At 37.7% G+C, this 16114-nt stretch overlaps 1 protein-coding gene across 2 annotated transcripts; it reads left to right on the top strand.

The window, feature by feature from the left end:
* Nucleotides 1-6890: 6890 nt before the first annotated feature.
* LOC115629233 (protein aubergine-like) lies at nt 6891-14503 on the top strand. 2 transcript variants are annotated; one of them, XM_030525646.1, is made up of 9 exons: nt 6891-7038; nt 10041-10173; nt 10249-10751; nt 10813-11005; nt 12230-12357; nt 12570-12724; nt 12784-13173; nt 13250-13360; nt 13422-14503. In XM_030525646.1, the coding sequence occupies exons 1-9, from the start codon at nt 6943-6945 to the stop codon at nt 14320-14322; spliced, it is 2610 nt and encodes an 869-aa protein (XP_030381506.1). In that variant the 5' UTR covers nt 6891-6942; the 3' UTR covers nt 14323-14503. The 2 variants fall into 2 exon arrangements, with proteins under 2 accessions (XP_030381506.1, XP_030381505.1); XM_030525645.1 differs by lacking the exon at nt 6891-7038 and adding an exon at nt 8311-8458 and having other exon boundaries at nt 13422-14322.
* Nucleotides 14504-16114: the final 1611 nt, after the last annotated feature.

Below are 16114 nucleotides of genomic sequence, written 5' to 3'. Positions count from 1 at the left end.
AAAACTAAGTAAGGCCAAACGTCCGTCAACTTGCGTAAGAGAACAAAACTCAGACGCTCCCGTAGAAGGAATCACCTAGTTTATTGGTATGTACTTACACTTTGTATATGTTCTCACTTACTAGGGGTAATATTTGCGAAACTAAAGTGCATGTCTAAAACGGAAAGAATTTGCAATACCTGCTGCATAGTGGGATAACTGTGAATGGACCACACAAAATAAATGGCCTTGTACACACTGCGCGCTGAGTTACATAATTCCGCCACCTGAGCCACATAAAAAGTCCCATCAGTCCCATTCGAATAACTGCGGTGGCAACAACACTGCAAGCTATAGGGGCTGCCCGGTGATCAAGTACCTAGAAGGTCGCCCATTCTTAGGCAAAAACAAGTTGAAATACTCTGTACCTACGTAAATTTAGAATAATTATGTAAAATATAAACAAATTGATCGATTATACCTCATTAGGGATTCTAACTCACATAAATGTTGTAATTAACTGAAACAATGTAGTTACTTTATTCCCACAGTGACCACAGCCAAATTAAAGTAAACAATCGATAATGTAAACAATTCATAGGATTAGTTGGAAAATCGGCAATAAACAAAACTTTGCGTCGCAACACTTGAAGGAAATCCGAAACCTCAGCTGCCGATTCATCTGTCGGCAGCGCCGACTTCGCACAGTGGGTCCCACTTCGAACCTTTTTTCGTTGCAAATTCATAGCTCCCCAACGAATAACAAAATATATATGTACATACATATAGAGGTCATGAAACAGTTTAGTTTGAACGATAAATTCTTTAGCTTTTTAATAAATCATTGCACATTGTGCTATGATTTCTAGAAGATACACATTATGTCCTCAAAATTGAATTTTGAACAGAAATACAAGTTTGGTTATTCGACCTCTTATACTTTCTAAGATCCTTGCGTACAGACAAACAGACAGGCGAACACGGCTATATCGACTCAGCTCCTCACCCTGATAAAAAATACAAGTATGTATATACATTTTGCACTTTGCACAATGTAACTTGGTATGTTGACTTTTGCAGCATCAGCAACATAGCTACGTACAACTATGTATGCCGACTACACAAAATAATATTTTAGGTATGGCCTGTATGTGTAGCCCTTTGGAATTTTAATGACCATCGCACAAACTGAAACTGAAAATTTCTGCCCGATAAGGAATGCTCCTTTGTATTCCCTGCTCCCAAAGCCTGCTAACGATATATACAATATACAAGGGGGCATGGCTGACCCACCAAAGTGTATATATAGTATTACATACTTAATATAGATTTAAATTGTTTGAGCTGTAGAATAATCAAAGTTGGTACATTAAGATTTTTTTTTTCTGATATTAGTGGTATTCCACAACTTCGTTTGCATGTACACCTAGACCATGCAAAGTATAAAAGCTAGGGACACCAAATTTGGCTCCAAACTATTATATGTATATATACATATATATGTACGTGTACGCAGTATGCCAACATTTTCTTTCTTCTCCTACTTTTACTAATTTTCCATAATTGACGCAATTCTTGGAGTTTGTTTGATCAAATTTTACTATTACTTTCGGGTATCTATAAATATAAAACAATTTTTCCTGATTGATTGGTGATCAAACAGTAAGGACTAGGAAGCCGAAATTAGGACCAGCTTCCAGGATTTCCAGTTATGGGAATTTCGAGCTCCAAAGGGGGAAACAGGCTCCAAAATTTGTATGAATACACAGAAAATGTGTATTTTGGAATTTCCCTCCCCCCCTCTCTCACCCACGCAAATCGTAACTCCCGTAATTGTTGGAATTTCGAACTCAAATTTTGCAAACACCCTCAGTTAGTGATTATATGTCTGTATGTCATGTTGCACTATGATAGACCGATTTAACAAGAAGTTAAATTAGAATATATTTGCTGCCCAAGCGCTGCCCGCAGCTGTTGTGCTTTGCTGGTGCTTTGGTTGACTGCAAACATGTTTACACATACACGAATAGACAATTGCTTTGTAAATGTGCAATTATACACCCTTTACGTGAGTTCAAATACCGAGAGAGGTAAAATCGATCCAATTTTTTTTTTTTAATTTTCTTTATATTTTTAATTTCTATAATTATTGTAAACATATGTACAGAGTATTTCAATGTCGGGACACCCGACTTTAGCTTTTTTACTTGTTTTGTTAGAAAGGTCTGGTCGCAAGAATTTTCCTACCGTCATATTATACTTGTACTTGTATATAATCTTGTACATAGTTTTTGTAATAGAGTCACGAATCGAGTACCATTGTGAAAAACATGCATATGTACATATATACATATGTATGTATGTATATGATTTTCTGAGGCGTTAACTTCGGAAGCTATTGGCATGAAAATGTACACAGGAGCATACGAAAAAAATCGAAAGAAAAAAAACCGCTTATTGCTTAAAATCTATTCAAGCGTCAAAAAAAATGATTCGAACATTTTATACGCTTCAATGAACCAGAAGTTTAGTCATTGGCCGCATGGATATATTTATATTTATACTATAAATACTCGGCACAGGGCGGTGTGTGTGCGTTTCGTACATTCAGACATGCGTCAAGCTATCCCCTTTTTTTGCGATTGCAAGTCGGCGACAATTTTCAGTCGCAGGAGCGCGTGAACGCTGATTCGACACTATGCTTGGCAGAGAAAGAAACGATTTTTGTTGTTGCACGAGTACATACTATACATATATGGTTAGCATAAAAAATAATAGATAGATGCATGGTGTGCCTTTATTATTTCTTCAGAGCTCAAAGCACATGCTCTTTTTAACTAATAGGCACACTCATTATTTCTTAAAAAATAATTATTTTGATGTAGTCCTTTACACCTTTATATGTACATATGTATGAAGACTAGCAGGTATTGCCCGTTAAACAATATAATGTAGCAAATTGTATTTATTTTGTGTGTGGATGACCTACCCATATGTTTTCACCTTATTAGTTACCAGTAGGAAGGCATTTAAGGTATTTAAATAAACTTTTGACCACAATAACTAATATTTTTTAAAGCTCGTTTCCCCCCTTTGGAGCTCGCATTTTTCAAAAGCCTTTTTTAGTGCGCACCTAAACTATAATGGATACTATGAATGGATACTTGAGTCCAAATTTCAGCTTTCTAGCTTTTACCGTTTGAGCTGTGTGTTGATCACCAATCAGTCAGGACAAACTGTTTGATATATATAGAGATAACGCAACGTTTTAAGATAGACTACGTGCAAAAAAGGGGAATGATTATAAGAGAACATCCTAATTATACTCTGTACATGAAATGCATATTAGGTTTGCGCGAGCTTGGGATTCTTGGAATTTTTCATTTAAAATCGAAAAATACCAGGAAGTTATAGCCATATATGTATTTATGACCAGGCAGCGCCCGCATCTGTTGTTGATGTTACTGCTTTGCACAGGCACACGAGACATACCCAGACACACAAACATACACATAATTATTATATACATATGTACAGAGTATTTGAAAGTCGGGACACCCGACTTTAGCTTCTCTACTTGTTATACTCTGTACATAAAATGTACAAGAGTATATTAGGTTTGCGGGAGCTGAAAATGTAACAGGCAGAAGGAGGCGTGGCAGACCCCACAAAGTGTATATATTATTGAACACCTGGATCTCAGAGACTATAAGAGCTAGAGACACCAAATTTTGCACAAAGATGCCTTATCTGCGTACGCTGTGCAAGTTTGTTTTATCCCCCCCCCCCCCCCCATTTTCCCCCTATGGGCGTTTCCATTTTCCATTCGTCCAATTTTAGTCCCAGATGCCTTATGTGAATACGCAGAAAATGTGTATTTTGGAATTTCCCTCTCTCCCTCCTCTCCCCCGCAAATCGAACTCAAACTTGGCCTCCATTACCTCCATTTAGTTTTTAAAGGTCCAACTGCCAAGTTTTATCATGATAGACCGATTTAACATATATGTATGTACATAAGACCAAGTAGTGCCCGCAGCCGTTGTTGTTGTTACTGCTTTGCTCAGGCACACGAGACATACACAGTCACACACAAATACACATACACGCATAATACATAGTTGAGTCTTATTCGTTTTCCGGATAAAAAAAGAAAAAACTGAAATCAAAATCAAACAAATTGTATTATTTGATCGGAAAAAATTTATAACTCAAGCTTTTCATTTGAAAAAGTGAATTAATATTAAAACCCAATAATTCAAGCTCCAATACAAATTTCAAAAAACCGAGTATGCAGCTGTTTTTTGCATTCAAAAGTACAGATTACACCAAAAAAAAAAAATCGTTGCTTCTTCTCAGGGCTTTGAACTTGTCTACTTCTTACAGATTTCGAAATTATATCGGCCACCATTTGAACTCAACAATTGCTTAGCAACGTATTTTTTTGACGCAAGGAAAAACAAGAGAGATCGCTACAGTCGAGCAAGGCCGACAGTAAAATACTCTCCACAAAAAAGGAAAATTAAAAAAAAAAAATTATTAAAGAAAATTTAATTAATTAATTAAATTAATAAAGAAAATTTATTTGATACATACATAGAAGACATGTTTTGTGCAGTTTTACATTTACATCACGTGTCTATGCGTTTATATATTCAGCACAAAATTGAACCAAAGCAGCAACAACAACAACAACAGCTGCGGGCAGCGCAGAATTGAAAGGATTCTTCGACTCTCATAATAACAACAGTTGATCTAACGGTACATAATCACCACTTATATCTTCTTCAACTATTCCTTTTTATAAATGTGTCGCAGTTTTAAAAAGCACGGCAACGTTCAATTATTAATTTAGATTTTTAAGTTGAGTTGTGTGATTTTGCCGTGCCAGCTAATTAGCAACGACTTCAAAAAAGGTTAAAATGTTTGCTTTTTCGGTATATTTTTATACAAATCAAGTAAGTTTTTGTAGATTATGGTTCTGAGAACGCATTTTAATCAAATTTGGTCAATAGAAAATATAATCAATCATGGAAAATGGTAAACGATGGTTTTCAATGATCGTAAGCATTTGCAAAAGTATGACACAATATAAAATATGCCACGCAAAAAGAGACCACGCAAAACATCGGAGCACAAGGATAGCAAGGTTGTTCGAATGGGTAATTTGGATCCTCGTAGGGGATCTGTAGCCATCCAGCATGAATTTTGGTATCAAAGCGATGCAACAATATCTTAAGATGCGATCGCTGGTCGTTTGGTTGTGACTTGGGATGTTAATAGCATAGGCGAATAAAAACAAGATAGAACGCTACAGTCGAGCAAGCCCGACAGTAAAATAGCCTGTACTCTCCACAAAAAGGAAAAATTTAAAAAAAAAAAAATTTTTTAAAAATTAAATTATTAAAAAAAATGAATTAATTAATTAATTAAAATAATGAATTAAATTAAATTAGAATACATGTTTATGTTCAGTTTAAACAGCATACATTTACATCACGTACCTATGCGTGTTTATATGCGTGTTTATATGCGTGTATGTATGCAGCACAAAGTTAAACCAAAGCAGCAACAACAACAACAGCTGCGGGCAGCGCTGCCGACAGAGCTGCAGGCAGCGCATGAGCAGCGATTTTACTTATGGCTATAACTTTCTTCAGAATTGACCTATCATGATGAAATTTGGCACACGGACACATTAGTACTAACTGGATGTACCTACCAAAATTGATTTCAAAATTCCGAGAATTACGGAAGTTATAAGAAAAAATACGAATTGCGGGGGAGTGGGGTGGTGTATCAGAAAAAATAAACAAACTCGTTCTGCCTAGGGCTTATAGGAACCTTGATACCAATTTTGGTTATCCTAGCTCTTGTACTTACTGAGATCCTTGCGCTCATACAGACAGACGGACAGACGGTCAGACGGACAGACGGACAGACGGTCAGACGGACAGACGGACATGGCTATATCGACTCGTCTTCTCATCCTGATCAAGAATATATATACTTTGTGGGGTCTGCCACGCCTCCTTCTGTGTGTTACATACATGCGCACAAAACTAGTATAGCCTTTCACCCTTTGGGTACAGGCTATAAAAATACGGGTGCTTGGGCCTATAAGCAAGATCACTCTAAACATGCGGCGCGTCCAACAAAATAATTTTTGGACACAAGTTTTGTTAGGGTTCTTGAATGGCTATCGTGCAGTCCTGATCTAAATCACATTGAACATTTATGTAACAACGTTAAAAAGTGATCCCCCACCAGAATGCAACAAATTTGAACAAATCATTCCAAAAAATTAAGGATAAGATGCTAGAGCTTTATAATGTCATTGCAGCGCCGATGAACAGCTGTATTAAAGCAGAAAGGCTTTCCCACCAAATATTAATGTTGTAAAATCTAAAACTATAATTTTATTGAATTTTTCCTTAAGTTTTCATATTTTTTTTACTAATTAAGTGTACGTTGTTAATTAGTTGTCTCGGTCAAACCCGTGGTATGGGCAGGAAATCACTCATAAAAAATATTTGAGTTAGAAATTTGAACTCAACTGTGGTTTGTTTTTAAGTTCATAGGTCTCACATATAGAATATGTAAACATTTTATGAAGCACATTATAAAAAGGAGAAAAATGATGAAATTCTCAACCGGCACCATCGTTGTTAATTAGTTGTCAACAGCTGTATATACTTTGTGGGGTCTGCCACGCCTCCTTCTGTCTGTTACATACATTCGCACAAAACTAGTATAGCCGTTCACCCTTTGGGTACAGGGTATAAATGAGTGAGAATAACAAGACGTCGACTAATCGACAAAAAGCGAATAACCGTTTCAGTTCTCATCGCTACTACTAGGCTTTGATTCCTTCATTGGTATTTGATTCGTTGTTCGGCGTGGATGTCCAAATAAAAAGTTGTGCGGGGAGTTTCAGTTGAAAGTTTAAATAAGTTATAGAAGAGAATGAACAATTTTCCTTCGACCGCTGGGTATTCTCGAGGCGCAGGCCGCGGGAATAAACAAAGGAAGGAAAGAAATCAGGCGCTTACTCATACTTTGGTAAGCAAACTACAAAAAATACAACTATTGTGAAGGCTTTGTTATAAAATTGTCCACGTACATACATATGTACATATATATAAATATGTACGTACATATATGTTTATGTATTTTTTCAACGTGTTTTAACAACAACCGTTACTTGCCGTCATTTCTGCGCGTTGGATCTGAATGGCATGGCATTCATTTGTACAGTATCTTGTATGTATGTATGTAACATTATGTGCTTACTTTCATACATAGTCAAGAGTAAAGGCACTTTTAACAGTTGTTCGAATGTACATACATACATATGTATGTATGTGTGTATTCATGAATGTACATATATTTATCAACAAAATTATCCGTGCAATCAAGGAAACATGCATACATGCGTGTATATACATGCATATGTACATATGTATGTATGTTTGCCGATGTATGTATGAATATAGTTTTTTTTGCTAGTAACAGCTACAGCCCACGCCAAAAGTTTGAACGTACCTACAAGTACATACATATGTACATGTACATATGTATGTACATATTAACGCATACCATGCATTAAGGGCGTAGGCAGGGGGTGCGGCAGGGAAGGCCGTTTTAATCAATCTTTTAATTTTTTGGCGCCCTCTTTGGTAAAGCTGCCTACGCCCATGCCATGCATCCAAATGGACGATTTCCTATGCATGATTGTGTGTATATATGTATGTATGTATACTGTGTTACGCTACATAATGCTCAACGAAATAGAATGTCAAAGGAAGATCATGTGAAGACCAACAACAAAACAAAATAGAACGCTACAGTTGAGCAAGCCCGACAGTAAAATACCCTGTACTCTCCACAAAAAAGGGATATAAAAAAATTATTTAAAAAAGTTCATTAATTAATTAAGTTATATAGAAAATATTCAACACAAACATACATACATACATAAGTGGACATGTACAATTTCAATAGAATAAATAGAAAAATAAATATAAATATACTTTCTGAAATCCTTCCGTTCGTACAGACACACGGACAGGGATACATCGACTCGTTTTGTCATCCTGATTAAGAATATATATACTTTGTGGGGTCTGCCACGCCTCCTTCTCCCTGTTACATACATTCGCACTAACCTAGTATACCATTTCACCCTTTGGGTACAGGGTATAAATGAGTGAGAATAACAAGACGTCGACTAATTGACAAAAAGCGAATAACCGTTTCAGTTTTCATCGCTACTTCTAGACTTTGATTCCTTCATTGGTATTTGATTCGTTGTTCGGCGTGGATGTCCAAGTAAAAAGTTGTGCGAGGAGTTTCAGTTGAAAGTTTAAATAAGTTATAGAAGAGAATGAACAATTTTCCTTCGACCGCTGGGTATTCTCGAGGCGCAGGCCGCGGGAATAAACGAAGGAAGGAAAGAAATCAGGGGCTTGCTCATAACTTGGTAAGCAAATATACGAACAAGAAATCTACTTTACTAGAATATATGTATTATAAAACTAATAGCAATTGTCCTGTTCATATATATTTATATATATGTATAGCATGTATGTATGGGGGTTATTCCGGTGTTTAAATAATTCACACCACACAAAGATTTTATTTATTCTTGAAATTCCTGCGACACGCAGCGTGAAATAAAAGAAAATGGAGGAATAGAGAGTATCAACCGTTAATTGCCGTCAATATGCACGTTTAAGCTGAATGGTATATACACACATGTGCACATGTACATATACATACATACATATGTGCAGCATCTTGTACAAAGGGAAGGCATTTTTAACAGTTACATATGTGAATGCATATGTACGTATGTACATTTACATATGCATGTACATACATACATATATATTAACAAAATTTCTTCACGCAATCATAAAATAAAGCACTCGTATGTATGTACATGTGTGTGACTTTGTATGATCGCTGTATAATTCTTGCGAGTGCTAGCTACAGCCTACGAAAAAAGTCTAAACGTACATATGTATGTATGTATATATGTATGTACATACATATGTATGTAGTTCCTGAAATACATACATACATATGTATGCATGTAAATATCAATACATACCATGAATCCAACTTGACGTTTTCATATGTGTGTGTACATATGTATATACATGTATATACATACATACATACATATGTACAAATCTTTACTGTGTTACGATTTACAATGTTTAGCCAAGTAGAATAGTTAAAGGAAGGTCATGTGAAAAGCCAACGACAACAAAATTCACATTACGTCCCTAGATTGTGCAATTAATTAAAACATGTACATATATATGTATGTTTGTATGAATACACACCTGGACGGAATAATAGGTGTGAGAACTTTTTTTTTCAGTTGCGGTCAGCTAATGCAACGATGCGGTTGTCGGGTACTATAGTATTAAAGTCTTTATTGGTACTCCTCGTGTTTCCATCGATTTGCCTAGTTTGAGAGCATTTGTTACGAACTTTTAGGGTCATCTCATTGATCTGCCTATGAATTTGTAGGTTTTATGGGAAAATAGTGGTACAACATTCCTGTAAAGATTTGTCAGAAGTTGGTATCCTTTATGCCTGCAGGAAATAAGACGGTCTTTTTTGTTTCAATTGCTTTTACGTTATTGCGTTTATTTAAATTCCTTATTCATGTTGTTATGATGTCCGTGTGTTTGGCAGCCGAGGCAATACACTTCCACCTCCTCTTAATGCCCAGAAAGGTAAGGTTTGTGCAAAGCACGTAACATGCAGAAGGAAGAATCTTCAAACCCATAATGAATACATATACAATATTTTTCATGAGCTAAAAGGCCTGAATAAGTGGTGCCCATGTTAAGGGATTTGTGACTATTCCAATATGTTGCATGGAAAGTATTAACTTGCTGTATTTATAAACAATTAAAATTTAAGGTTTTGAGTATTAATTCAATTGAATCTGCAAATAAATAGATTGTCTCTTTTATTTGATAGTTATTTTGAATTTACTTCATAAAAATGTATATAATTTGGGTGTTTTGCTTTTACTTTTGCAGGGGCAAGGTCCTCAATCTGGGGAAACTATACGATGTTCAGATCGCCAAGAAAAAGATTCAAGTGGAAACTCACAGGGTTCGTCCCGTTCAGAAACTGTTCAAGCATGCGCACCTGGGCCCCAGCGCACTGAAGGCTAGTTGTGCTGATCTGTTTGTTCTTGTCGCAATTAAAAATTAAAACTTCTGTTTTTTATTCTCTTTTGAACAGAAATGGCTGGTGATTCTCGCGGCTCCGTACGTGGCCGACGTGTAATTACCGACGTTGTCCTTTCCCGTCCCAGTGACGTTGTTACTAAATCGGGCACTTCTGGGACTCAAATAACTGTGCAAACTAATTACTTTAAAATTTTGAAGCGTCCAGAATGGACAATTTACCAATACCGTGTTGATTTTTCTCCGGACGTCGATAACACTCGTTTGCGTCGTGCCTACTTGAACGAGCATCGCTCCCTGTTAGGTGGATATATTTTTGACGGCTCTATTCTATTCTGTGTCAAGCAGTTTGAATGCCCTCAAAATAGTGTTTATGCTTTGGAGTTGGTGACAAAAAATCGAGCCGACGAAACTATCTACATTAAAATTAAAGCTGCTGGCACTGTTGAAACGGCCGATATTCAGCAGTTCCAAGTGCTGAATTTGATTCTTCGTCGGGCTATGGAGGGATTGAAGCTTGAACTTGTATCGCGCAATTTTTTCGACCCTATGGCAAAGGTATGTTGGAAAAATTAGTTTCCAATTGCGTTAGCACTAATTAATGTTTTTATGTTCGAAGATTACTTTGGAGAACTACCGCATGGAGATCTGGCCTGGCTATCAAACTTCGATTCGTCAGCACGAAACCGACATTTTACTGTGCACTGAAGTCGCTCATAAAGTAATGAGAATTGACACATTGTACCACATTCTATCGGATTGCATCCGTGACTACGAGGATTTTCGCAGTGCTTTCCGCAAAGAAGTAGTGGGTGAGTGTTTAAATATGTTTATATGTCCGAGAAAACGACTAAAGTATGGTGTAATAAAAACGTACGCCAACCCATCCCCTCCTGGTAATATTCAAAATATCATATGCGTGTTGCGGAAGTTATAAAAAACAACACGAATTGTGGAGAGGGGGGGGGGGGGTATCAGAATAAAAAAATAAACTTTTCCTGCCTAGGGCTTAGGGGAACCTGGATACCAAGTTTGGTTATTCTACCTCTTGTATCTTTTCAGATCCTTGCGCTCATATAGACGGACGGACATGGCTATATCGACTCGGCTTGTCACCCTGATCAATAATATATATATACTTTGTGGATTCTGCAAAGCCTCCTTCTGTCTGTTACAAATATTCGCACGAAACAAGTACAGCCTTTTACCCTTCGGGTACAGGCTATAAAAACGAGTAATTTGAATTTTTTACGTAGTTGTATTCCAAAAATATGTTGCAAAAATGTTTATTCTTATATTTCATTCATTGAAGCATGAGGCACTTCCCACTCTGATGCATATCACAGTTAATTGCAATAGGCACGCGCAACGAAAATCTAATTTATTTATTTATTAACCTTATCCTAGCGTTACAAGTTCAGGTTACTTTTTATACCCTGTACCCGTAGGGTAAAAAGGGTATATTAGGTTTGTGCAAAGTATGTAACATGCAGAAGGAAGCATCCTCCGACCCCATAAAGTATATATATTCTGAATCAGCATGGCAAGAGAAATCGATCTAGACATGTCCGTCCGTCCGTCTGGATGAACGCAAGGACCTCAAAAACTATAAAAGCTAGAATAACCAAAGTTGGCATCCATGTCCGAGAAAGGACGAGTTTATTTTATTTTTTGGAATTTCGCCCCATTTCCCCCGCTACAGAATTTCGTTAATAGCGTCCACATTTCAAATGCTACCTAAAAAAAACTTTGCACATATCATTTATATATAATTATCTAAAATTTTATTCAATTCTGTCAATTTAAAAAAAAGTTATTAGCATTATCGCCAGTACAACCCCCCCCCCCCCCCCCCCCCAAACTTAAGCAACAAGTTCGCTCTTCTTCTTCCTCTTTTTGCTGTGCTATGAGCGCATATAACTCAGTGACGGAAGTTTACCTGGGTACAGGGTATTACACTGTCGGGCTTGCTTGACTGTAGCGTACCTCTTGTTTTCAAATCAAAATTGGTGTCTCTTTTCATTTATTCATTGCAGGAATGGTTGTGTTGACAGATTACAATAACAAGACGTATCGTGTGGACGATGTGGATTATAGCGCCTCCCCATTGTCTGTATTCTCCACTAAGGATGGGGATATTTCATATGATCAATATTACAAAAAGGTATTCAATGCATTGCTTCATTATATCTTACCATGTTTAATATACCTAGGAAACCTCCCCATAAAAAGTATTCCACATTAATATGTCAACACTTTTGTTTAAAAAAATAGATTTTTGAGTTGCCACAGAGTCTTATCGAGATGTCTTAAGTAGTTTCCCATATATTTTTCTTCTAAGTTAAACCTCAAATACACAATTAAGTGTCATTTTAGCGCTATAATATCACCATACGGGACCTTAAACAACCGCTTGTTGTTTCTCATCCAACCGATAAGAACATTCGTGGAGGATTGGATCAACTTATTATGTTGATCCCAGAGCTGGCACGGGCTACCGGCATGACCGATGCAATGCGGGCTGATTTCAGGTTAGTCAAATTGGTACGCACCTATTAGCTGTCACTATTATCAATGTTTCTTTTACCAGATTAATGAGAGCAATGAGCGAACATACTCGATTGACGCCTGAGAGGCGCATTGAGCGCCTGCGTGTTTTTAATCGGCGCTTGTTGACATCGGCGCAGAGCGTGGATGTTTTGAAATCATGGAATATAGATCTAGACAAGAATCTAGTTGAGGTACCCGCTCGCGTTCTGATGCCCGAGAGAATTCATTTTGGCAACCAGAAGCAATACCTTTGCGACCATCGCGCTGATTGGACAGGCGAGTTCCGCAACAACGCGATGTTTAGACACGTTAACATTAAGCGTTGGATTGTGATAACACCAAATCGTAACCTGCGGGAAACCCAACACTTCGTGAAGCTTTGTATTCGTGCAGCTGCCGGCATGAAAATGATGATTAGTGAACCTCGGTAGTACGTATCGATATTGAAGTGAAGACATACATAGCATAGCTTCACAGTTTTCAGTTGCGTTTATTAATATTTACAGCCACGAGATTCAGGATGACCGTAATAGCTCATATTCCCAGGCAATTGATAAGGCTGCATCCATGGACCCTGAGATTGTGATGATAGTGCTGAAGACCAGCAATGAGGAAAAGTATGAAGCAATTTCACTTCAAAGTTGTTTGTTTTTTGCCAACTGTTTTTTCTCTGCGTAGGTATGCCTGTATTAAAAAACGGGCTTGTGTGGACCGTCCGGTGCCATCACAAGTTGTTACCTTAAGAGTTATTGCCCCACGTCAAGAGAAAAGCGGCGGCCTTATGTCAATTGCCACTAAAGTCGTAATTCAAATGAATGCAAAATTGATGGGAATTCCGTGGTTGGTCGAGTTGCCGCTGCGCGGCTTAATGACTGTCGGCTTTGATGTCTGCCACTCTTCGAAAAACAAAAGCAAATCATACGGCGCATTAGTGGCCACCATGGACATAAGGACCTCAGGGCGTTTCTTTTCAGCGGTTACTGAGCACATGAAGGGCCAAGAGTTGTCGGATCAGATGGCTATGAACATGACATTAGCCATAAAATCATATCGACAGAACCACGGTGAGTTGCCGGAACGCATTATCTTCTACCGCGATGGCGTTGGTGATGGCCAACTCCATCAGGTTGTCAACATCGAAGTGAAGCTGCTGCAGACCAAACTGGACGATATTTACAAGGCAGCTGGCAAGCCGGAAGGGTGCCGTTTAGCATTCATTGTTGTAACGAAACGAATTAATACTCGATATTTTGTGAATAAGCGCAACCCCGCCCCAGGCACTATTGTTGATGACATAATAACCCTACCAGATCGCTACGACTTCTTCCTGGTGTCGCAGTCCGTAAGCCAAGGCACCGTATCCCCAACAAATTATAACATAATTTATAACAAAATCGGCCTCTCTGCCGACAAACTGCAGATGTTAACTTACAAAATGACACACATGTATTACAATTTTTCGGGAACTTGTCGCGTTCCTTCTGTCTGCCAATATGCACATAAGCTGGCGTTTCTCGTCGCCGAGAGTATCAATCGTGCTCCTTCATCCGGTCTAGAGAACCAGCTTTACTTCCTTTAGAATCGAAGGACCTACTATTACATAAATAATATGTATGCCAACCATTGAATTTATTTTGACAACAGGGCCGGCCAATGGCTATGAAGTTGATTATTATGATTTTATATGATTTACCATTATTTCAACATTTCGATGGTTCGAACCAATTTTAACGAAATAAAATATATTCCTCATTTCTGAATTTACTTCATTTATTTCTGCATTAAAACCAAATGTAATACTAGTTGAGTCAGCTCAACTGTTAAATAAAAGAATAAAATTAAAAAAAAAAATGTATGAACATCACATTACCTTTAGAAGCATATCGGGAGCACGACGGTGAGTTGCAGGAACGCATTCTCTTCTACCGAGATGGCGTTGGTGATGGCCAACTCGGACTTCCCCACTGACAAATTGCAGAAGCTGTCTTACAAAATGGAACACTTGTACTAAAATTTTTCGGGAACTTGTCACGTTCTATCTGTCTGCCAATATGCGCATGAGCTGGCGTTCCTCGTCGCTAAGAGTATCAATCGTGCTCCTTCTGCCGGTCCTTTCTCGGGCTCAGGAGAATGTGTGTACCAAGTTTCGTTATTCTAGCTCTTATACTTTCTGAGATCCTTGCGTTCATACAGACAGACGGACATGGCTATATCGATTCGGCTTGTCATGCTGATCAAGAATATATATACTTTGTGGGGTCTACCAAGCCTCCTTCTGTGTGTTCCATGTGCACTCGCACAAAACTAATATACCCTTGTACCCTTTGGGTACAGGGTATAAAAATCTACAATTTACATCTGATTAACTTCAAACTTCCAAGTAAAACTGCATACTTGGTTTTTTGAAATTTTTCTTGGGGCCTGAAAAAAAAAAGTTGGGGCACAAAAGGAAACCACGTCAACAGCCCACAGCCGAAACGGTAAAAGCTAGGAAGCTGAAATTTGGGCTCAAGTATCCTATCATAGTGTAGGTGCGCACTAAGAAGGGATTTTGGAAAACTCGAGCTCCAAAGAGGGGAAAACGAGCTCCAAAGTTTGTTTGAAAAATCTTCAGTTTTCCACCAATCAACTTCAAATTTGGTTTTTATAATCTATAAAAGAATACAAAAACAAGTAAAAAAGCTAAAGTCGGATGTCCCGACTTTGAAATACTCTGTACATATGTTTACAATAATTATAGAAAATAAAAAAATAAAAAAAAAATTGGATCGATTTCACCTCTCTCGGTATTCGAATTCACGTAAAGGGTTTATAATTGCACATTTACATAGCAATTGCGTCTGTGTGAGTGTATGTATGCCTATGCGCATCTATTCGTGGCTGTGTAAGCATTTTCGCAGTCAACCAAACAACATCAACAACAGCCGCGGGCAGCGCTTGAGCAGCGCTGCAGCAGCAAATATATTTATGGCTATAACTTCTTGTTAAATCGGTCTATCATGATGAAACTTGGCAAACGGACACATAATAACCAACTGGGAGTATTTCCATTTTAGTTGGAAATTCCAAGAATTACGGGAGTTACGATTTGCGTGGTAGAGGGGGGAGGGAGGGGTATTCCAAAATATACATTTTCTGCGTATTCACATAAGGCATCTGGGACTAAAATTTGGTGTTCCTAGGTGTTAAAGTCTCCGAGATAGTCTCCGAAAATGCTTACACAGACACGAATTGATGCGCATAGACATACATACACTCACACAGACGCAATTGCTATGTAAATGTGCAATTATAAACCCTTTACGTGAATTCGAATACCGAGAGAGGTGAAATCGATCCAATTTTTTTTTTATTTTTTTATTTTCTATAAT

This window comes from Scaptodrosophila lebanonensis, unplaced genomic scaffold (assembly GCF_003285725.1).
Source record: "Scaptodrosophila lebanonensis strain 11010-0011.00,11010-0021.00 unplaced genomic scaffold, SlebRS2 tig00000138-arrow-arrow-pilon, whole genome shotgun sequence".
Taxonomy (NCBI): domain Eukaryota; kingdom Metazoa; phylum Arthropoda; class Insecta; order Diptera; family Drosophilidae; genus Scaptodrosophila; species Scaptodrosophila lebanonensis.
This window is presented reverse-complemented; position numbering and strand designations above follow the sequence as displayed.

Coding starts and splice junctions, on each gene's coding strand:
- LOC115629233 (XM_030525646.1), top strand. CDS start 6,943: ATGAACAATTTTCCTTCGACCGCTGGGTATTCTCGAGGCGCAGGCCGC. Junction 10,174..10,248: donor TGGGCCCCAGCGCACTGAAG/GCTAGTTGTGCT, acceptor TCTTTTGAACAG/AAATGGCTGGTGATTCTCGC. Junction 12,358..12,569: donor ATGATCAATATTACAAAAAG/GTATTCAATGCA, acceptor GTGTCATTTTAG/CGCTATAATATCACCATACG.